Source organism: Wyeomyia smithii, chromosome 2 (assembly GCF_029784165.1).
Source record: "Wyeomyia smithii strain HCP4-BCI-WySm-NY-G18 chromosome 2, ASM2978416v1, whole genome shotgun sequence".
Classification (NCBI taxonomy): Eukaryota; Metazoa; Arthropoda; class Insecta; order Diptera; family Culicidae; genus Wyeomyia; species Wyeomyia smithii.
This window is the reverse complement of record NC_073695.1, coordinates 252078162-252101903: the sequence shown is the minus strand read 5'-3', so window position 1 is coordinate 252101903 and position 23742 is coordinate 252078162. Positions and strand designations below refer to the sequence as shown.

The window sequence follows — 23742 nt, the reverse complement described above, 5'->3', positions numbered from 1 at the left end:
GAAGAATGAAAAAAAAAACACAATGGCAAGGCTGCAATCCTTTACACCACCATATCACCGACATTAACATTGCTCAGGCATAATTTGATTTAATCTGCCGCTTTCGTAACTTGATATACGGCTTCGGGCGGATGCCACCAACGAACGATGCCGCTGACCAGTGCGAGTGTGCATAGAAATCCGGAACCGGCAGGCCAATGTGTTACGAGGCTGGAAAATATATAATCACCACCCACACTAAAGACGCTGCCCACCGCAGCTGTCGTAATCTGTCTGAGAAAAGGCATTCCGGTTTGCCATGTGCTCTCAGGCTGCCGCAAATAGGGGATTGTAAATTTCTTCCCAGCCATTAAATTCCACCGCGAACGCGAGCATGAAGATTCCTACGGAGCCGTCAGGATATCTTCATCGTGCACACCATGTTGACTTACACGTGTAGGCGAACGGGTGACAAGAAACACAAACCAGGGACATCAGCAGCAGCAACAGCAGCGGATGCCTTCCGCTATCCATGCAAGCATCCGTCCTTTACCTTCACCCATTGAGGGGCAGACATAAATTATGCAGACAGAATTATGTAAGTTTAACCGGAGTTTTAAATAGGTGCTTGGTCGAAGAAAAATTACCTTTGTGATAATGGCATCGGATTAGAGCAGTCGCAGGCTGAGTAATGCCCCTTTTATTTGCGGTGCATAACGGTGTCTGCAGTGTGAACAAAATTCTGCGTCATCTTCATGGCTAGATTAAATCCGATTCGTGGAAGGTTATCGCATTTTGGCGGTACGCTTAATTTCCCATGCAATTTGTAACTAAATCAAGTTCGACGTTGCTTTGAGTTCGAAATAGCTATTCAATTGGAATACATTGGAATACATCTACTTATTACCATTGGATTGTGATCTTATGATTATGATGCCCAGACTTCGAGGCCAACTGTTAAGTGCACAGGACAATTGCACTAGGATCATAATTATACTAACAGTTTCTTCCGAGCACGGATTAGAAATATGCAGTTGCAACTAAACCAAAATATTTGCTATCGGTAAGCATCTGCCATCTTCTTCTATCGGACACTTTGACGTGTGCGTAAGCTCATCTCGTTCTCTTCCGCATCAACCCGAACGATACTGATCTGTTCGTTTTCGGTTGCCATTAACCGTCGAGGCTCACATAAAAATAGAACTACGCAAATATTCCATTAACTAACTTCACATGCACTAAATTCCAAAATCGTTGTTTCTCCAATAACTTCAACGATAGTTGTTCAAGAAGTAAAATTATTTTAACTGCTAGTTAGAAAGAAAAAATCACCTTTTTCGCGAGCATTCAGCTTCCAACCGGCTGCACACTTTTTCGCTTCTGTCATGATAATCTATTGCTATCGTCCTTTCCGGTGCGATAGTTTTCCACTTGGCAAATACTAGATCAAAGCTAGCATTATCTAATTTCACCAGACCCAAATCTAAACTGATCTTCGATCTTTTACCGTGCCGAATTCGCTCAGAACTGACATCAGCGAGGAAAAACTGCCTAAACGAACATTGGCACAGAGAAAAATCGGAAAATCGCCGCGAATTCATTTTCACTTGTGACGGTCAGGGAGAGAAGCGCACAGCCGTGCCTCAGTTGTGTTTGTATGTGCTTGCCGCTCGACCGGTGTTCGACACAAATAGTGCGATACTACCGGCCCCGCCGGCAAAGACGTCGATCGTGTTCGTGATCTGTAGGGGAGACTAGTGTACCGTTTCGAATTTTCATAGATTAACTAGTGGTAGCAGTAACATCAAACAGAGCTTCAGTTACACTCTAAACCCCTATTATAATTAGAAACATTCACAGTCAAAAATAGGCGACCAAGAGAGAACATCCGACTCCTTCTCAGCTGTTGCCGCGGCTACTAACAAAAGTCTAGCGAAGAAAATTGAGAAAATGGAAAGTCAGAAAAACAAACACAGGCTAAATAGAACGCAACGCAAAAGAGCAAACGGTGTGCTTATCCTTCTCAGCTGTTGCCGCGGCTACTAACAAAAGTCTAGCGAAGAAAATTGAGAAAATGGAAAGTCAGAAAAACAAACACAGGCTAAATAGAACGCAACGCAAAAGAGCAAACGGTGTGCTTATGTTAGCACGTGTCGTCATCGGGGGACGCTTGATTCCACCCAAAACACACGTGTTGATCTCAAGGTTGCATGATGGGGAAATAATGCTCACAATTTTTACGGAATGTCGCAACTCGGGGGATTTGGGGGGGCAGGGTGAGAGCTATCTTCAATCAAAGCATCATGATCTATGTGCAGACTGGTTAGCAGCAGTGGTCGACAAAATTGGAAAAAAAGTTTGAGCTATGAGGGTTCAACTTATTTGTGCATCTAGCGAGAAACTAAAGCAGACAGAAAAGAAATCCAAAGTGAAGCAATGAAATTAAATTAAAAATAATAAATTATTCACTGGGAGTAAATTAACGGGAAACAACCGATTTTAATCCGAGTGAAAGTTTCTAAGATTTTCAGCAATAAATTCAATTTAATTCTAGCAATAGTCAAAAAAGATTCTAATACTCTAGTGATTTTTTCGAAACTGTTTCTAAACCCGTTTATTGTTATAAGGTCAAATGCAGACTGAGAAGTTGTGAAATTTGATCAGTTTGTTTGTCGTTCACGAGTACCAGTAACTTCGAGACAGTTTAAGCAATATTGTGACGTGCATTATTCTTGAGGCGATGAAGAATGTGTGAAAAAGGTTTGAAAATGAATTGAAATGAAACCGTTGGATGAAGCAAATGAACTGTTAGACAATATCAAACAGGAAACACTTTAGGGCGTTCTCAACATTTGTACCAGGCCACGGAATCTTTGTACTTTTCTGAAAACTCCGAAGAGTGATATTTATAAGAAATAAACTGCCGCTCCAAGCATAACTGTCCCATATTCTATGCAAACCTTATGGACGCTGGGACAGTTATGCTTGGAGCGGCAGTAAAGTAGGTTAATTTCTATTCCGCTAGTGGCTAGGAATCTATTCTAGCTATCAAAATAATCAAACCGACATCGATAAGGCCGTAGAATAATCGAAATGATAATGAAAACTTCTCATCAGACGTAACTTTTTCGAATCTCTTCCAAAGTTTTTTTTTATTATTATTAATATTTATTTTCAGTTCATCTGACTTGTAGTCTTAATGAAGTAATACTAGAATATATGTGTATGTGGCTGGGAAAAGCCATCTTGAAACACGCCAGAGGCGGTTTCAAGCCGGCGCAAAAACCCAGCATCTTTTTAAAACAAATACTTAGCACTAATTACAATTCAAGCAGAAGCAATACAATAGGACAACACTATCAATATAAAAAAGTAGATTAATATTAAAAATTAAAATTATCGTTTAAAATATAGGTTAAAGCCATCCGACGAACAGGTTCATGCAAGCCATAGTTCGTGCGGTGCACATTTAATCGCAATAGTCGTTGATGGCGTTTCGGGCGGAGAGGGCAGTGCAGCTGTAGCATCTGGTCAAAATAGCTGGGCAGTCATAACTACTTGTCAAAATTTTGTGTGCTGATCTGGCCATGATATCCTTGCGTCGTTGTTCAAGAGGTGCGATACCAACCAATAAACAGAGGCTTTCGTAGGGTGGCATATGATCAGGGTTACTCCAGGGCAATGCGCGGCAAATCCTTCGTATGAAATGCTTCTGAATGCGCTCAATTCGCTGGATTCAATAATCATAATACGGATCCCATACCATACATGCAGTTTCCAGAATCGACCGTACCAAAGAGCATTAGAGTATGCGGAAAGTGCCTGGATCTTCAAACTCCTTTCCGATCCCACAAATCATGCCAAGTTGACGATTGGCTTTATTTATAATCGACGAATAGTGCTGTCTGAAAGTCATTTGCGTGTCTAATACGATTCCCAGGTCAGTGACAACTTCGCTTCGATGTAGGGTTGTTCCATCAATGGAAAAATTATACAACAAGGGCTGTTTTTTACACTGGAAGCGGATCACGATACACTTTGGAACGCTAATCAACATGGAGTTGCGATTACACCAGTCATTGAACAATCCTCAAGTGTTTCGATAAGGTAAAATATCTTGGTATCATCAGCGTAAAGCAATCGTGTGCCAGGTGGTAAAATCCTAGTGACATCATTGATGAGCAGTGAAAATAGCAGGGGACCTAGTATGCTGCCTTGAGGCACATCGGAACTGTTACTAAACCAATTGGATTTTAATGTACTATGTTTTAGTTTACTAAGTTAATATAAAGGATGAAATGGTAACAAGGCCAACCGGGTGTTGTACGCGTTCTAGTTTTACGTCATGTTTTAGAGGGAAACCAGAATTAAACCACTTAGCGGTGAAATGTACTCTTGTTATACCATCACACCACCCATTGCTACACTATTGCTAAGAACACAAGCGTTGCTAAAAACTACACATTCAGTATAAATTTGAAAAATAGAATCAATCCTTATAAATTATTATTAATGACAACTGTGGTAATTTGTAAAAATCATTATACACTGAAATATTAGTTCTCATTTTCTTTTGAATCAATGGAGCTGTGTATAGTTCTCATGCGAATTGCCTAATAAACCCGGTAACTAAAATTTTACTAACTAAAATTGCGGTTTCCCGAATGACAGTCGTTCCTTGTTTTTGTTTTTTTAAGTGCGTAAGTGAAAAGAATAAAGGGAAAGATAATGGAGATTAAGTAACAGAGAGTTTGAAAAAGAGAGAGAAAGTGATTGGGAAATATGGTGCCACCAAAAAGTATGCCTTTTTCTCTTTGCGAAATACGTTATCTTTTGATGATTCAGGCGTCGTACACAAATTACGTAACGCATGAAGGAGGGGAGTTAAGTCTGCGTTACTTATTGTAAATAGGGGAAGGGGGGGAATAAGATAAAGAACGAGAAAGAGAAAGAGAAAGAGAAAGAGAAAGAGAAAGAGAAAGAGGTAGAGAAAGAGAAAGAGAAAAAATGAGAAAACGAAAGAAGTACAGAAAGAAAGAGAGAAAGAGTAAGATGAAAAAAGTGGAAGAGAAAGAGAGATTTCCACCTCTAAGGATCAGCATTTTTTATTTGAAGACTTTCATTTATTTCCAAGTCACTTTTCAAAAGTATTGGGAAAAAACGATTAAGGATTTTTTTTCAGATTACGTTAGCGTCGATAGACAAGCAAAGTAGTATAGCAGGTCATCAAAAGATTCGGTTTCGATTCCAATTGATTATAAACAAAATTTTTGTTTTTAAATTTGTCGGTGACTTAGCTTTAGCTAAGCTTTGCTTGACTGACTGCACATATCAATGGTTGCACTCCGTGATTGATCCGAATCAGTAAAATTGCACAATGAATCAACTGCATGGGGTTGGGAGTGACCGACCATTCTCATTGTACAAGTTTTAGTGATTAAATACTTTGAAGGGTCAATAACGACGCCGGCCAAGTCCTTGCAATCAGGTGGGAAGAGGGAAGGGATGTTAGTGTGACCTTGTTATTCGGAGACCGTGTTTACCTCTGCATCTCCACAAAGGTCACAGGAAGGAGGTTTTTGTTAGTAGAGAAGGGCTCGTTGGATCAGGATTCACTTTGATAAGTGATGCGATCATACATGTAACTCCTACCTGTCTCTATTTAGCTATTTTCGGTTTATTCTATATTCAGCCGGCTGATTAGAGATGCACACTTAGCTTATTTATATTTGGTACCGGTTTAGACCAAGAGACAATGCTGCGCGCGAAGTTAGCTCATTACGAAGGCGAAAGAAATATCTTTAATGTCAAACTTCGGGAATATTTAGGAGCGGTGCGCGCGTAAACCATCCACCACCCGAAGAATCCAAATTTTTAAACATTTGTTTATGTCCAATCCCGTATACTCTCAATAAAGCGAATGCACTTCGGAAGACGCGATTCTTTGATAGTTATACATTACGTAGTTATTAGATCAATCACGATATTTATCAACCGAACTCGATTTGCGACACGCTTGTATAAAAGCAACGGGCAGGTAATCTTTGGCTGAACGGTCATACCAAGACTAAGCTTATACCGCATCTCTACTCTGCGACGGAGAGACTGGTTTGTGTAATTATGTTTCCGTGGCAAGTGATGAGATGGAATGATGACTCGCGCGAGGCTCGCGTATTACGAATACCAATGGTGTGTATCGTTCTTATCAACCCCGCGATCCTATGCGAATGACGGGCGCGAAAATCATTAATTATACGAAGCATCAACGTGTTAGAATAAATGTATATTATCAAACTCAAATACCTGCAAGAAAACAAGCGCACTTCAGTAGAGGTATACATCGCGTATATATTATTGCGAATAATTTCAATAATTTGTCGAACGATGCTATATACTGAACGAAACCTACTCTGAATCGCAACGTGCTGGAATAGAACCAACGGGTGGGCAGTTTTCGAATAAATGATTTGATACACCTCTGAAGTCACAACACACCGAAAATACCGGGCCGAAGACATGTTTACACCGGAGCATTATGAACGACATCTCTATTCCCTCTTATCGACGCAGACACGCAGGGACACGGAGTTTCGCACTGATTATTTCTTACTTCTCGAATAATTAAGCTAAGATACCTACTGAGTATAAAAACTGGCATTTTCACTGACACTTCATTATTACCGCGCAACAAAAACATCACTGATAACTTTTCTTCACTTTTCAGCAAACTTGCCTGCATAAATCACTTAAAATTTAATAATTTAACGGAGAGGTTTCAGAGCACGTACCATCAATCAGTCCTGCTGCCAACTCTCTCTGTGTTTTTAAATTTGTCGGTGACTTAATAATAAACACTTTGATTGTTTTTATTTCTTGATTTTAGATTTATTAACGAGTTTCTTCCACTTCGTTTCCTTCAACGTGGATTACCTCTGGAAACATTTTTTTTTTCCTGTAGGAGCCTATGACCACTGCTACCATTAGTTAGATATATTGTGGTACCCTCCAAACATATAGACAGTTGTATATTAAACTTCGCATACGTGGACCTGGCACCAACAGCATTTTCACTGTTGGTTTCATCCGGTTTCAAATCGTAGAGTTTAGTTCACTTTTGATATTTATTAGATAAACCACTCATACTCGTGCGTGGCCCCAACGATATTCTTATTATTTGTTGGGTTTACTTGATTCTAGAAATGATAATATAATAACTTTTGTATTTCTTCCAAGTAAAACACACACATTTGTGCGTGGCCCCAACAGGGGCCTTGTGGAGCATAACTAAATGATCTGGAAATATGCGAAGATTCAATCGCCCGTTTTCGGTTTGATGAATTTTGCGCATGTATTCCGTTTAACACACTAAGAATTTTTCACAGTAATGTCGAATTCGTTTTTACGGCAGGACTATACCGTCCCGGACTACTTGTTGCAGCTGAAAAAAAAAACACTTCCCGAGTAGTTGCAATGGTGTGCGTAATACCAGAGGTAGCTGCCACTTTTGTTTTGGTCATCATCGCCACTGCCTTTTTGTTACGTTGTGCTACTGTACGAAAAATTTGCCAATATACTAAAAAATGACAAAATTACAAAATAAAATAAATAAAATCCAAACTGATATTTGACACGCGAAGAACGATAATCAAAGCAAACAGATTTTGACATATTTTTTTTTAATTTGACACATACGTGTTTCTTTCGCGGACTGTCCGGGACAGAAAAAGGGTAGTCCGGGATAGTTCGGAAAATGAAAATAATAAAAAAAGATATTGGACAAAGTGTAGTCCGCGGAGTAGCTAAACCGCAAAAACGAAAACGACCTAAGAGAAATTTTTCAGACTCAAGAGTAATTTTCTATAAGGGCGTATGTATTTTGGCATTGTCTTTATCCATGGCATTTTATCTCAAAAATCTTTAGTTGTATAGAAAGCGGTCTGAGATTGAATTGTAGGGAACATGTGATGTCTTGTAAAATGAATATATATATATATATATATAGTGAAAAACTTTTTTTTTACAGGAAAAAATTCATAAAAAATTTTCTAAATTTTAATTTAAAGCAAAAGAGTTGACTTTTTTTTTCAACCAAACTTGAAATTATAACAAAATTTTTGGTCAGCTTATTGTTTTTGAAGTTTACAACAATTTTATGCTAATATGTTCAATTTCAACATTTTGCTCATATTTGTATTTATTCCAATGATTACAAACGAATTAAAAAGTAATTTAAAACCACATGATAATGATTACAATTCTAACTGCATTCGTTTGCAAGTTACCTCGAATTTAGGTTAGGGAAATCAATATTCAAATTCACTTATTTGTTTTGCTGGGAAAAAGTAAAATTTCGCTGGGTTTTGCCGAGTTTCAAGATCAGCTTTTCATCCAGTGAAATAGATCTTGCTGTGTATCCAGCAAAGCAAAATTTCACCCAACTGACAGCACTTAACTGCAACTTCGGCAAACTTGATTTTAATTACTGGATAATCAGTAATGAAATTTTGCTGTATATTTAACAAGGCAGAGTATATTTTGCTGGTTAATCAGTTAGTGTGAGGGTACCTTGTTTCCCTCAAACACCAGCTTTCACCTTCCCACAACCAAATTACTGTTGAACGGGATACAGTCAAAACCCTCTATAACGACAATTTTTATAACAACAAATCTCTCTATAGCGACATTATTTTTGATCTGTTTTACAGAAAAATAATTCGTTTTATTGCGACATTTTTCTATAACGCCGTTCTTTCGACATGTCGTTATGAAGGGACTCGACTATATGTATATTTATCACTAGCTGACCCGGCTAACTTCGTCCCGCCTATTTTAGTGTTTAATTTAATAATTTTAAACATTTCAAATTCATTGATTCCTTGCAATTTGTTTATATCGTTTGAAATGATTGGTTTTATCGGAATGACAACATCTTCGACTTTTGGCTTTTGTACATCACCTCTATTCCGGGAATTGATTGAATGCATTTCAGTTATTTTCGTTGTTTTCCAGAAACTGAAAGAGGTCATCTTCGAATTCAAAATGGTGTCCAGGGTCAATGCTTGGCTTCTATATATCATTTCAATTACGGAAATATCCATATGTAGTAGTACTCGGTTATTTTCGGCTGTTTCCCAGAAGTTGCCATTTTACAATTCAAACTGGTGTCTTAGGTCAATTTTTAGCTCCTTGCAACATTCTGGATCCGGTGATACATATATTGGGTGGTAGTTGGTCACTTTAGGCTATTTTTCAGAAACCGTGAGTCGCCATCTTGGATTTTAAAATGACATTTGGAGACAATTTCTGACCCCTGAGCGTCATTCTGGTTAAAGAAACACTTATATTGGGTGGTATTTTGTCATTTTTGGCTGCTTTCCAGACACCGGAAGTCACCGACTTACAATTCAAAATGTTGTCTGAGGTCGATTTGTGCCTTAAGTGAATCATAACAATCCCGGAAATACCCATATTGGGTGGTATTTAGTCATTTGCCGCTGTTTTTCAGAAACCGGAAGTCTTCATCTTAGATTTCGAAATGGTATTTGGAGGCATGCCAGAAGAAGGAAAGCCAAATTTGGTTATATTTGCTTGATTGGTTCTCGAGCTGTGCGAAATTTGAGTTTAATTTGTATGGGATCTCTCCCTTATAGAAGAGGGAGGGGTGTCAAACCATTATGGATATATTTGTTACCCCTAAAAACATTCACCTGCCTAATTCGGTTCCAGTTAATTGGTTAGTTCTCGAGATAAGCAGAAATTTGTGTTTCATTTGTATGGAACCCCTACCTCACAGATGAGGGAGGGGAGTCGAACTATTATCGACATATTTGCTAGCTCTAAAAACATTCACATAACAAATTTGGTTGTAATTGGTTGATTGGTTCTCGAGCTGTGCGAAATTCGTGTTTCATTTGTATGGGACCCCTCCCTTGTAGAAGAGGGAGGAGTGTCAAACCATTATGGATAATTTGTTACCCCTGAAAACATCCACCTACCAAATTTGGTTCCATTTACTTGGTTAGTTCTCGAGATGTACAGAAATTTGTGTTTCGTTTGTATGGGACCCTTCACTTCCAGAAGAGGGAGGGGTCTCAAAGTATCATAGGAAACTTTCTCGGCTCCTAAAACCTCCACATGCAAATTTTCACGTCGATCGGTTCCGAACCTATATGGATCAGACGAACCGACAGACAGACCGGACTGCATTTTTATAGGTATAGATATCTACTTCTATTTTCATCTAGACCAGCAGTAATTTAGCGATGGTCTCATGCCAACTATCAGTAACTTAGCTATGGAAAAGTATGAGCTTAACAGCGGATTCGCGGATGTTACCAATAATAGCTTGACGTGAAAATTTTTGACATAAACATTCATTTACTGTTTTGTGTGGCTAAAAGTGGGTTTTTTGCGTTACGTAATTTATGGATGTCGCCTAAATGCATGCATTTTTGAGATATTTCGAACTCAAGTTTGGAAAATTTGATTTTTTTTTTGAAATATAAGTGCAACATAACGTGATTCATTCTTTGACAGTAGAAAGATTGGGTGAATAATTCAGAAGTCAAATAGGTTGTGATCTATTGTAATATATAAACCACAAACCTTTGTGCGTGGCTCTAACAGCATTCTTACTGCCTGTTGGTTTAAATCGGCACCAAATATAAATAAGTTTATTGTAGCAGCTGAATTGAGGCGAGTAGCAGTTATATGTACGATCGCATCTTATGTTTAGGTGAATCAACATCCAAAGTACCTAACAAAAATCCCCATCCCGTGACTTTTGTGGAGATGCAGACGTTAACAAAGTCTCCAAACAACAAAAGTCACACTAACATTCCTACCCTCTTCCCTCCCGATTGCAAGGATTTGGCTGGCATAATTATAACACTTGTAGCTTCGAACAAGTTTTAAATTTGGTCGTCTTGATCGATAGATTGAACGATCGAAAGCGTATAAATTGAGTTGAAATTGAACATGGCTCACTATATAATAAGAATGTGCGAAAAATCAAAATCCCGTTCTATTTTAGCCACCTGGTAACGATGCCAAATGAAATACGTCATTACGTGTTCATTCTGTGGTTTTGAGGAAAATTTAAGAACACATACGAATTTAAGATGCAGACAATCTAAACAAAGAGCTGGCAGAAGTTTTGGTTTGGAATCTACAAATGTACCGTCTCTCTAGAGACGATCAAATACTTGAATGGAGTTTAATGATTTTTCTAATTCTAGATTTTCTGCATTAAATTTAGATACAATATCACTGCTTGTATGCGTAGTATGCTTTTGTACACATGTGTCAGAATCATACAGTGACTGCTGATAAAAAGATTTTTTTTTTTTCGGTCGTTCATTGCCAATAATCATCAATGGATATTCTCACTTCAGATCTTCCTGATTTGCCTCCAGGATGCACAAAGTCATTGTTCTGCGATGACACAAGCATTTTCATAAAAGGAAAAAGTCTTCGTGTCATATGCAGTCGATTGCAGAAAAGTTTGGATATTTTTTCTTCCTGCTTGCAAAAGTGGAAAATCTCTCCCAATGCTTCTAAAACTCAAATGATATTTTTCCGCATAAGCCTAGGGCTTCTTTCCTCAAGCCAAACAATAATTACGTTGTCAAGATGAATGGGGTTATTTTAAGTTGGTCTGACAAGGTTAAGTACTTGGGACTAACTTACGATAAAAAACTTATTTTCAAAGAGCACATTGAGAGTATACAAGCCAAGTGCATCAAATATACGAGATGTTTATATCCTCTCATTAACAGGAATTCTAAACTTTGTTTAAAGAACAAACTTTTGATTTACAAACAAATTTTTAGACAAGCAATGCTTTATGCTGTACCGATCTGGTCAAGTTACTGTTCAACAAGAAAGAAAACGCTCCAAAGGATTCAGAATAAATTTCTGAAAATGATTTTGATGCGTCCTCCTTGGTTTGGTGCACTCGAATTACATAGACTTACTGCTGTTGAACCATTAGAAGCTATGTCAAATAAAATTATTAACAATTTTCGACAAAAATCGTTGCAATCCTCTATTGCTACGATAAGCTCTCTTTAAAGCCAATAAGTTAGCAATTAAGTTAGTTATAAGTTTGATTCCCCTATTCTGCCAAGTAGGTTTAAATCCCTATGAACGATAAGTCCTGATTGCGAAAGCAAACAAATCCTAATAATGAAAATTACAAATTTCTAACAGTGTTGAGAAGTCACCATTTGTGATTGGACACACATACTCATTATTTACTAATATTTATCATAAATACTTAAGCTACTAACAAATCCCCCCCCCCTTAAAAAAAATCAATGGATATTGAACGGGAGAAAAATGCGAAAAAAGCCGTCATAAAATAATGCGAACGCATGAGCGCGAATTCTACACGAGAGAGAAATAAGGTGATTGTAATGCCCGTTCGTTTTATTTTGCAATCAGGAAACGAAACGCAGTACCTAGCTCAGAGAGACGAACGGTGTTCGAAGTCCCGCACAAAACGGACAAGATGATATTGAATGAATGGTGTTTTTGCTTTCGGTAGAAAAAAGGATTGATCAGCGCACTGGCTGTGATCGATCCATTTTCCATATTCCTACATGTAATGTCACTTAAACTTACCCCCCCCCCTTTTAAAAAAATACACAACATATTTTTAGGATTATTTTATCATTTACTTTTCACAGTAATCAATCCCCACCGTATTCGACTTTATCCACGCCAAATAGGAAGTGATCCGCGTATTGACTCCGGGAGTTTTCCCGGCACACGCTATTCCATAGCTAATGACCCCAATATGATACACGATTCCGTTGTTCGGGTTTGTGTACAAGATGGGACCTCCCGAATCATACTGGCACGCATCCCGGTTGGGAGCATAGGTGCAAAGTTGGTTCTGAGTAATCGAGGAACTACTCATCTGCTGGCGGCAACTCTCGTAGCTAACAACGTTCAAGGTAACTTTTTGCAAAACATTCGACACCTGGCCACCAAAATCCAGCGTCCCCCAGCCAGCAGCTTCAACGGCCATATTGTTAAACGTAGCCGTCGGCCAAATCCAGGGCAGACAGGCCGGTCCCACACCGTTAGTGAACTGAATTTCGTCTCGAGTTCGGACCAATGCGATGTCATTCGCGGATGGTTGTGCTCGATAAGCGGAGTGGATTGTAAAGGTACTAATAACCATCAGCTTCGCATATGGAGTGTCGGTTCCAGTCGAGAGATCATGATCTCCAACCAATAGAGCCGTTGCGGAGATCTGTCTCCCCGTGAGGCAATGAGCCGCCGTGAGAGCGTGACGATTGGAAACTGTTGTGAAATAGAACTTTATTATTGATACCCAAATAAACGAGAGAAAAGTAGTGAAGAGTACCTATGGTAGCCCCACAAAAGACATTCCTTCCGGTTATGCTAACTAAACCAGCCACCATGGGAAATTCGTTCACCAGTGTTGGAGTACCGTTCACAATTTTGACCGTTTTACGTCGACCGCAGTCACAGGGAAGCTTCCTTGCCACAACCTGACACCGAAAACGACCTCCAGTGGAAGTACTCAACGTTCGCAACGCCAAAGACAATTGATTAGCCGTCGACTGCAGTATGAAGGTTGACTGACCGCAATACCGTGATGCACCAGAAAGAAGAGCATTCCCGACAAGCGAAACTTCAATCCGGTCCGCTGCACAGTTGGTGCTCTGAGTAGTGAATAAACTGAAAACATTCGAGTACCTCGCAAAAGTAACAATCTTACCGCCGGGAGAATCACATCGTAACAGTTTAGGTACACGACGTATCCAACGGGAGCCGATAACTTCCAGCGGCAGTTTGTGTTAGCTTTGTAGTAGCCACTGTAATTCGGTGACTGAATGTAGAAGGTTTCGTCTGCCTTTAGAGCTTTAATGTTGTCACATGATGCAAACTGGCACTGGATCGGACAAAAACTACTCAATAGTATTGCCACGCATAGACCTGAAAGGTAGTGGAAATGCTGTGCGTCACCCAAAATTTAGAGAGCTTTATCAAACCAACCTAACTGATAAGAGTACATTTCGCAATAGTGCTTACCTCGACGAGCTACGCTCAGGTGAGGGTGGCCAAACAAGATGTTTCGAATTTTTTCTTCTTGTTTTTTTTCCTGTACCACGTCTTGCTTAGTTTTTTTATCACTCACGTTTTACCTCCAGGAGCTCGATAAAAATGATAGCAACGTTCCAACCCGCTTCATCTGGTTTTATCTGGGACAATAATCTTTTGCTCGTTGGCTGTACGCTGCTTGCCAAAATTGCTGACGTTGTTTATCTCTGCAGTGTGTAATCCTTATTTTGGGGGAATCGGTGCTAGTGCAATGCTGTTTTCAGTGCGTTGTAACGAGATATTCAATGTTGAAATTGGAGTTATCCAATAATGAGACAACAACCCTTTTCTCCATTCTTAGAGAAACGCACAAAAATACAAGCTGTAACATTTATAAAAAAATATTCAAAAAAAGTCAATGTGCCAAATTCAATTTATTTACTACTCATATACTTGTGACAGCATTCCGTATGATTTTAACCACGCTCTGGAATAATGTCTTCTGCCACTAAGGATTTGTCTTTTGGTACGTGGAGAAAAGTTGTTTATACAAACACCATTCAAAACTGCATTATTCAAATACACCATAGTGGAAAAATACTACAATGTATCATTTGACATTACCGGCAGATAAGCGACGAAAATTGGTTTATTCAGTACCACTGTCTTATTTGGGAACTTTTCAAAATAAGTAATTGCAACAGAATAACCTTGACGCAAAGTCATCCAGAGGCAGATTAGCGACGCTGCGCTGCGCATCCAGTCGAAACAAGATTCTGGCAAACATTAGATCTCCTCGAAAAGCAAAACATGTCGAAATAACGAACCTCACTCATGGTTACCGGAAGGCTATCCCTTCGCGTACAGATAATAGCGACTATCATACCGTACGGTGGCGCACCAGATGAACGTGTCCAATTGTACTTTTGCAGCGCTTCGAGACAGTATCAAAACAACTGCACCAGTTGTTAGCACACTAACCGTACTATTTGAACAACTGGTTCCAACGTCTTATTCATATTTCAAACGCGGCACTCACGAAACTGCCCACATACATAGTATCAGGATCATTTCAATAAAGATCCAATAAAAATTCGCCAATCGATAAATGTCCATGGTCGACAGAACTTGTGAAAATGTGGTTTCTCGTTCTAAGTTCTCTACTCGCGCTTTGTAGTGCACAATCCTATAGCGGCTGTGGTTACACCTACAGTTATACTTCGAACTTCGTCGGATACGTCCAATCGCCGAATTGGCCCAACTATTACAAGGCTGGTACGAACTGCCGATTCACCATCACGGCCCCCGCACGGCACTATCTTTACGCTCAGTGCTACGACATGTATCTGCCTTCCAGCTACGGCTGCTACTACGACAAAGTCCTGGTCTCCCCCAGTGGAGGCAGCACGTTAGCCGATGCACAGGTCCGATGCGGCACGACACCGTTCAACATTGCTTCCACCGGCAATAAGATAGTGATTGCACTGCAAACTTCAACGTCATCGACGGGCGGACGCTTCCGGTGCCAGATTACTGCCGTTCCGGTGAAATGTGATTGTGGAACACGATTGACGGTGAGTTTTTGATTTTTTTTTTGGTGATCCTAACTACGCATACCCTCGTGCAGTGATTGGGATTTGCTGAGTCAGGGCTTATTTTCGAGCATCTTACGGAGAGCATGTGGCCAGCAGCAAAAAAGTGCCGATTGTGAATGGGGAAATCAGAACCTTTTTACTAAAAAAACCGGAGATATGCTATGATTGGTATCACACTCTATGCAAAATCTAGAATACTTTTTCTAATATCAGTTATTTTGGTTATTCAATTGAATTAATTTTCCCCAACAAAAAAGGTGTTTGTATTATGCTGTTCAAACGCTTATGTATTTGTTCACCTTAAATGCATAAATTTTACTAGGCTTTAGTGAACATCATGTGGTGTTTTTTCTCAAAGGATTAGATAAAGACAAGTAACAAGAAGAAGATACCGTTTTTGATAGTATTTTACTTCTGTTTGATCAGTTGAATTAGTGAATTAGTGAAAAAAAAATTCAATTACCGAATATGATTCTAACATTTCTAGTAATTAAAATATAACTATGCGGAGGTTCGAATTTTTCACTATGTTTTCCACTTAACAAGCTGCAAAGTAGATTGCTAGACAATTGCATTTTTCCTCTTGGAATATTATTGGCTCTTTTAACATTCATTAAGACTTTACGTCAGATGATATTAATAAATAAATAAATAAATGAATATTGCCAGCTACGTTGAGACTCACAGGTTGGAATAACAATTTGTTGATTTTTTGGTTTTTATGCCATTTTGAAATCATGATTTATTTTCGTTTTCTAAAAAGGTATTCATTGCATTTTTAATGAATTGGTTAAGGAAAACATGATTCAAATACAAAAGTCAAATTAATGATTATAAATTATTCAGTTAATAAATTACACAGTGGAACAATTTTTTTGCCTTGGCTTCTATGTATGATTTTTTTTATGAAGTTTGATGCGAAAATAAATTTCCCGGAGTTTGAACATATTTCAACTTAAGGGGCAACAATGGCGCCATTTTGAATTTTTTAGAAACTGGAAATTTTTGAGGTTTTTTCGACGCCATTTTGTTTTAAGACCAAATATCAAAATTCTTAAAGGTTTGTCCACATATAAGCATCTTTTTACCCATCTTTCGAAAAAAAACAGATCTTGAATCGGACAAAAACTGAGCTCAAAACGGTGATTCTACGAAACCGGGTTTGGTAAAGTTTAAGTATAATTCACAAAGCAAAATAATACGATTATTTCTGAGTATTAATGGTAATTCGCTAATATCTTAAAGTGGTAGTCAAATTATATCTTATTTTGAGTAAAAAAGTCTCAGAAATCAAATGGTAGGTGTCTGATCAACGTAAAATGTCAGCAAAATGTCGATTTTGCCCGAATTCCCCTATAATACAAAAATAGGTTTATCTGCTGACATTTTACGTAGATCCCGGTTTCGTAGAATCACCGTTTTGAGCTCAGTTATTGTCCGATTTAAGATCTGTTTTTTCAAAAGATGGGTAAAAAGATGCTAATATGTGGACAAACTCTTAGAATTTTGATATTTGGCCAAACAAAATGGCGTCGAAAAAACATAAAAAATTACCGGTTTCTCAAAAATTCAAAATGGCGCCATTGTTGCCCCTTAAGTTGAAATATGTTCAAGCTCGGAAAAATTTAGTTTTGCATAAAAATACACAAAAAAATTATATATTCTTGCCAAGGCAGAAAAAAAGTCAATTTTTGTTGCACTGTGTTATCCTAAATGCAGTACTCATGCAAGTTTGTTAAAATTCTGTGCAAAATATGTTTCAATTTATCTATTTTTAGTTTTTTAATACAAAAAACCAATTATTAAAAATAAGAGGAACGGAATCGGACGTAAAAATTTTCGCTCGCGTGTTATTCCGAAAAAAAAAATGTATTATATGATAGTGCGTATCCGTTACAAATGTTACCGCGAAGTGAATTTATTTTCGCAATTTACGAGTGTTGCGTTGTATATTCTGCGAAACAATCATCAAGTGCGTGAAGTAATGCGATGAATATCAATCGACAAAATGGCTGAAATAGCAAATAGAGTGTTACTACGCTACCGCCGTTTGTTCGGTTTTGTTTTGATTCTCTTTACTGTGTGTGCGTGTGCGTTTGCACTAGCTATCGACTGGTGATGGCGGTGAAGAATCTTCATTCAAACCTTGAACAGCTAAGTATAACTTATGACTAAAGTGAGCCCAAATGCGGGTCACAAATTTAATTTTGTGATGAACCGTGAGAGGAGGAAAGGCGGGTATTTTGGTTTTAGTAATTATCAACTTTTTGATGAATAATTCGTATGTTTCTTTGAAAAATGATTATGTTTTCGTACAAATCTGTTACGAAAAGGTTGGACCGGTAGCAAGGCCAGCTGGATGATGTGCGTGCTTTTGCTCTAAGTTTGATTTTCGTTAAAAAGTTGTTTTCTTGCCAGAAATATTAGTACACTAATATATTTGGTCAAGATTTTTAGTTCAGGTTCTGCTGCTAGATAAGTAGTATTTTTTTTCGAAGTGTTTCGAAATGTTTTGTTTGTTGTTTGTGTTAAAATCGTAATTGAGAAAAATTGAAAAAAATGGGATGGGCCTTTCGTTCATTTGAACCAGGTAACGAAAATGACCTACAGTTTTTTAAGCGCCTCAAAACTGATCGTCCGCTCGAAACCGAACTTAACCAAAACATAACAAGTTTTCATATTCAATGTGTAAGGAAATTAGTTTTAAAAAAAGGAACTTTTTGAGATATTTAATTTTATGACTTCTCTAGCTTTTGAATAATTTTTTAGCTCCTAAACAAATTTTACATAATTATTCTAAATTTTTAAAGCTCAGCCACTTTGAAACAATAATGTTTATTTCGGCATTTTTTAAATAGACTGAAATGTTGTATTGTTACTTATACTTATAAGGTATTCATCGAATTTTCGGGCTTTGGATGCATGAATGGTGCCAGATTTTTAATTTAATAGGAATATTATAATTTTTCCTTTTTTAATAACAAAAAAAGACGTAGGAGGGTGGTATTCAAGACACGACCGCATGACGTTGGACTACGGTATTCTTATATTCCATTAAAACAAATAATAGAGAGAATTGCAACTCTAGTATTTGCTGCAATTTCATCTAACAGTGCATTTCTGAATGCTGAGACGTTAGAACGTTATAAATAATAATATATACTAAAAGAATGGATATCTTTTACTGTCATTTCATACATATTCGAATCAACCCTTTGTTTGCTGCACTACCAAGACAATCATTTAATTGAGCGAATTGGTAAAATTTTCCTATCTAAGCAAAAAGCAAACTTTACGAAATTATCTGAAATTGGAGCCCGAACGATTCAACCGAAAATTTTAAATTTGAAAATTGTTTGACATTTAATCGATAAAACTCATGCTAGGTTAGTTCCAGCCCAGCATATAACTTCATGTATTTGAAAAAAAAAAAAACGTTTGGTTCAATAACTCAATATAGCAAGAGCTCAATCACACGTTTTTCGGTAGTTGTTATCAAGGTTTGGGCGAGTGACAGGAAAATATCTTAACTTCTTCAGTTGTGATTTAGAGCATTTCTAATTGTTTTGTTATTTTTCACGATAGCGACAAGTTTGTTTCTTTCTCTGTGTGCGAGAAACAAAATCAAAACCGCGCACCGAGAAACAAAAACGAAAATTTAATGAATGCTCATTGAGAAAACTTGCAACTCTTTTTACCAATAATTTATGATACTCAAAAGAACCCGTTTTGATCTAAATCAAATTTCTAGTAAATAAGTGTTGATCATTCATAGGTAGTAATTTTTCCTCGAAGAATAAAGACTGGCTGAAGAAGTTAAAATCGCTGCTGTAAAATCAAATTCACAACTGTGTTCGTTAAGACGTTTTAATATTTTCAATGACAATAATAATCTTCGATAAACACCCGCTATAGTTATTCACACACATGCTATAACTATCTAAACACGCGTTAAAACTATTCATACACACGCTGTAGCTATGGCTATCCATACACACGCTAATCCTTTCCATACATCCGATACAACTATCTATACACACGCATAAGCTATGCAACCATGTGCTATTACTATCCATACATACGCTATAACTAATCATTACACACGCAGCAGCTATCCACACACAAGCTATAACTATCCGTACAGAAGCTGAAGATATACACGCAATAGCCATAATATGCTACACATGCTAGTGTCTTACACACGCTATAGCTAGCCATACACACGCAACAGCGCCATCCCTATCATCGCAAATGGCATAGCAATACAGATGCACATACGCTATATGTGCACACTGCACACACACTAAATGGCGGTAGCTTTCCTAGTGGCGGTGCTGGCTCGTGCAGTTTCTGGCTGTTTTCATCCAACGATATCTGAATTGGATTACCGCTGGTGGGGTCCAACTCAGATCGAAGGAGAACCGAACTGAATGAAGAAATGCAGCTTCCCACTACCTCCGCCGCTGCTGCCTGATACCACCGCTCTGGTTCTGCTGCAGCTCAGTTTGGCCGCTGGAATCAGCCACCGCTGCTGATTATACAAGACCGGCCTGGTGGCCTTTCACTTGTTAACTGATGTCTGCTATGAGACGACACAGGCTATTATATAGCCCAAAGCAAAAATCCATCCGCGAGCAAACAAGAAGCGAGCTTGTGATTGGTTGAATGTGCACGACTTTTAACACAACTTTTAACTAGTTTAGTATCGAAAACATATTTAAATTACTATATGACAATCTTGCGCAATATTTCCCCCATCAATCAAGCCATTGGTGTTTAGAATCTGTTCAGTGGTAATGATAAAAGAAGCATTTTAAAACGGTGTTGAAACACCTGTTGCAGCTACCGAAAGCGAGCTCGTTATTGGTTGAAAGCTGTGAGACTGTTTACAAAGTCAGATCGGTTGTATCCGTTAGTGTCGACTGTGCTTGTGAAGAGAGGTGGTGATTGGTTGCTCGGTATGATTTAGACAATCGATGTAATTTATCAATTTTTCAATAGTGTATCTCGAACAATAGGTTATTTTTGTTACATAAATTCAACCGTAAAAGAATTTCTGATCGGTTGATACCAAAACCTCGAAATTCTGAAAAGAAATGACTGATATATAAGCGCTCAAAACCTGACCACTTTTCCCTGGTTTTCCCCGGTTGAATTAATAGATTTTCAAATTCAGGTGCCTAACTTCGATATAGACGTTAGTCCAACGTCAAAACAATACCATATTCATTTCAGAGCGCGAGTAATGGCGCTATAACCATAAGCTAGAAATGCTAGGACTAGAGTTAATACTCAAGTTCCAACCGTAACAGTGGAAGCGAGTAAAGGCGCTATATCCTTGGTTTCGAAACCCAAACATAAAGCGCAGTATGCAGTTCAAAAAGGAATTCATTTTCCTATTCCAATCCCATGTAAAATTCAGGCACTGAATCAGGCAATGAAATTTCTTCTGGTAGCTAGTACGCAGCTAAAAAGAAATCATAAACCGGAAGGGAAAACAAAGTTCACTTGCTGTGAACACTGCTGTGAAGCAAAATGTCACTTGTTCTTGCACGGAATAATGACCACTGACATTATTCAGGTACTGAAAGTGTCAGGCAGTTGGTTGGTCGTCTCACACCCAGCGATGCCAGATTGGAAGACATTCTAGTAGATTCTACGTGATTGTCATTTGAGTTCATCATGGCCTGGTGAGATGAATTATCCTTTGAAACTTATTCAGTAGATGCATACATTTCATGTGAGTTTCACGTAGAATTCACCTACTGGTAAACGACGAATTTGCATACCTGAGTGATTTATTGCGTAACATATTTTGATAATTTCAAAAACCCGTTTCCTAGCTCATAAAATTAGAGAAATAAATGAAAATTGTACATTTCGTAAAACGTGATTGCTATCAGATATCATACAGGTATGCAAATTCGTCAAGTCGTAAATGAGTAAAGCAACATAAAAACTGATAAATATTACGACATTCCCGGGGATTGTTATTGTCCACTGCAGCTTTTTTTGTTCAGGTAACTCTTCCTCCTTTGAATTGAAGCTGTGTGAAACCTGTAAGCTCAAGTCTCGAGTTAATTATAATTTTTAGAAAATTCACTTTTTTGCAAGCCATCCAGAAATTCTGTTTTATGTTCAGAATCAGACAACAGCTTCGCCATTTTGATTTCTGGTTCGTTTCGCACAGAGAATTCACGCGATACATCCTGTTTGACGTTGTCAACTTCACGTACAGGGGATAGTCAAAATAAGTAGGATAGGCAAAGTTTTGATGAAATTTGAAATGCTATAGCTTTGCTAAACGTTATTCGATTTTAATAATTCGAACGCCATTGAACTGGAAAACTTTTGAAGTTTCATTTTCTGACCCCAGATCTGGCCTAGATCACCGGATATAGGAAATATTCCTGAGTTCCGGTAGGCATGTCAAACCTGCTATTTTTTGGATGGATTTGGTAATGGGTTACCTTATAGAAATGCTCATTTGCTTCATTGGCATAGATGACAAAATCATTTCTGAAGCGAATGGTTCATCAAGATCCGGAATCGGCCAAGAACTCATCGAGAAATGGCTATTTTTCATCCGGAAGTCCTCAGAGGAACCTTTAGTAGGGGACATTTACGTTTTTGCACCAAGTATAGCGTGTTACACCTCTATCTTCAGGATTTTTTATCAGGAATCTTTTAAAAGACATATATCTGAATATAGGCTGCATTGGCCACTTCCGGAACGACCGGGAGGCCCCGAAGGAACCCGTAGTGGGAGAATTCACATTTCTGCATCAAAATATAGCATGCGACACCTCTATCTTCAGGATTTTTCATCAGGAATCATCCAAAAGACATATTTTTTTAAATACAGATTACGTTGGCCACTCCCGGAACGATCCAGATTCCCCGGAGGAACCCGGAATTGGGACATTTACATTTTTGCATCAAATAAAGCGTGCGACACTTCTACCTTCAAGACTTTTCATCAGGAACCATCAAGAAGACATATTTTTGAATACAGATTACGTTGGCCACTCCCGGGATGATCCGGATACCCCGTAGGAACCCGGAAATGGGGACATTTACATTATTGCATCAAATAAAGCGTGCGACACTTCTATCTTCAGGATTTTTCATCAGGAATCTTACAAAAAAAAATATTTCCTAATATAGGCTGCATTGGCCACTTCCGGAACAACCTGAATGCCCCGAAGGAAGATCCGGATGCCCGGAGGAACCCGGAATGGGGACATTTACATTTCTGCATCAAATAAAGCGTGCGCATAGAGCTGCAAGATTTTTCAAGATTTTTCATCAGGGTTCCTCCGGGGTATTTAGGTTGTGCCGGTAGTGACCAATGCAGTCTGAATTCAAAAATATGTCTTTTTGATGATTCCTGATGAAAAATCCTGAAGATAGAGCTGTCGCACGCTTTATTCAATGCAGAAATGTAAATGACCCCATTCCGGGTTCCTCCGGGGCATCTAGATCGTTCCGAGAGTGGCCAACGTAATCTGTATTTAAAAAATATGCCTTTTGGATGTTTCCTGATGAAAAATTCTGAAGATAGAGTTGTCGCATGCTATATTTTGATGCAGAAATGTGAATTCTCCCACTACGGGTTCCTTCGGGGCCTCCAGGTCGTTCCGAAAGTGGCCAATGCAGCCTATATTCAGATACATGTCTTTTAAAAGATTCCTGATAAAAAATCCTGAAGATAGAGGTGTAACACGCTATATTTGGTGCAAAAACGCAAATGTCCCCTACTAAAGCTTCCTCTGAGGACTTCCGGATGAAAAATAGCCATTTCTCGATGAGTTCTTGGCCGATTTCGGATCTTGATGAACCATTCGCTTCAGAAATGATTTTGTCATCTATGCCAATGATGCAAATGGGCATTTTTATCAGGTAACCCATTACCAAATCCATCCAAAAATTAGCAGGTTTGACATGCCTACCGGAACTCAGGAATATTTCCTATATCCGGTGACCTAGGCCAGATCTGGGGTCAGAAAATGAAACTTCAAAAGTTTTCCAGTTCAATGATGTTCGAATTATTAAAATCGAATAACGTTAGAAAAGCTATAGCATTTCAAAT

The 23742-nt window shown here is 38.3% G+C and overlaps 3 protein-coding genes across 5 annotated transcripts in view; 1 reads left to right on the top strand and 2 right to left on the bottom strand.

Annotated features, from left to right (window-relative positions):
* LOC129724722 (uncharacterized) overlaps positions 1-23742 on the bottom strand; it is a 51529-nt gene that overhangs the window by 26548 nt on the left and 1239 nt on the right. The window contains exon 1 of one of the 3 annotated variants that reach the window (XM_055679853.1): positions 1312-1540. The exons of 1 other annotated variant lie outside the window; for it this stretch is intronic. In XM_055679853.1, the coding sequence (XP_055535828.1) occupies positions 1312-1366 (55 nt within the window). In that variant the 5' untranslated portion in view covers positions 1367-1540. Of the gene's footprint in view, positions 1-626; positions 843-1311; positions 1541-23742 lie in introns of those variants that run through there. One more of the 3 variants, XM_055679854.1, reaches the window with a different exon arrangement.
* LOC129720549 (venom serine protease-like) lies at positions 12656-14206 on the bottom strand. The gene is made up of 5 exons (XM_055672027.1): positions 14198-14206; positions 14047-14131; positions 13733-13950; positions 13355-13676; positions 12656-13290 (listed from the first exon to the last, which is right to left on the bottom strand). The coding sequence occupies exons 1-5, from the start codon at positions 14204-14206 to the stop codon at positions 12656-12658; spliced, it is 1269 nt and encodes a 422-aa protein (XP_055528002.1).
* The window catches only part of LOC129724723 (venom serine protease-like), a 29557-nt gene continuing 20905 nt past the window's right edge, over positions 15091-23742 (top strand). Inside the window, exon 1 of the mRNA XM_055679856.1 lies at positions 15091-15629. Coding sequence (XP_055535831.1) covers positions 15192-15629 — 438 coding nt within the window. The 5' untranslated portion in view covers positions 15091-15191. The remainder of the gene's footprint in view (positions 15630-23742) is intronic.

Coding starts and splice junctions, on each gene's coding strand:
- LOC129720549 (XM_055672027.1), bottom strand. Junction 13,951..14,046: donor CCTGAGCGTAGCTCGTCGAG/GTAAGCACTATT, acceptor ACTACCTTTCAG/GTCTATGCGTGGCAATACTA. Junction 13,677..13,732: donor ACGATGTGATTCTCCCGGCG/GTAAGATTGTTA, acceptor TTCACTACTCAG/AGCACCAACTGTGCAGCGGA.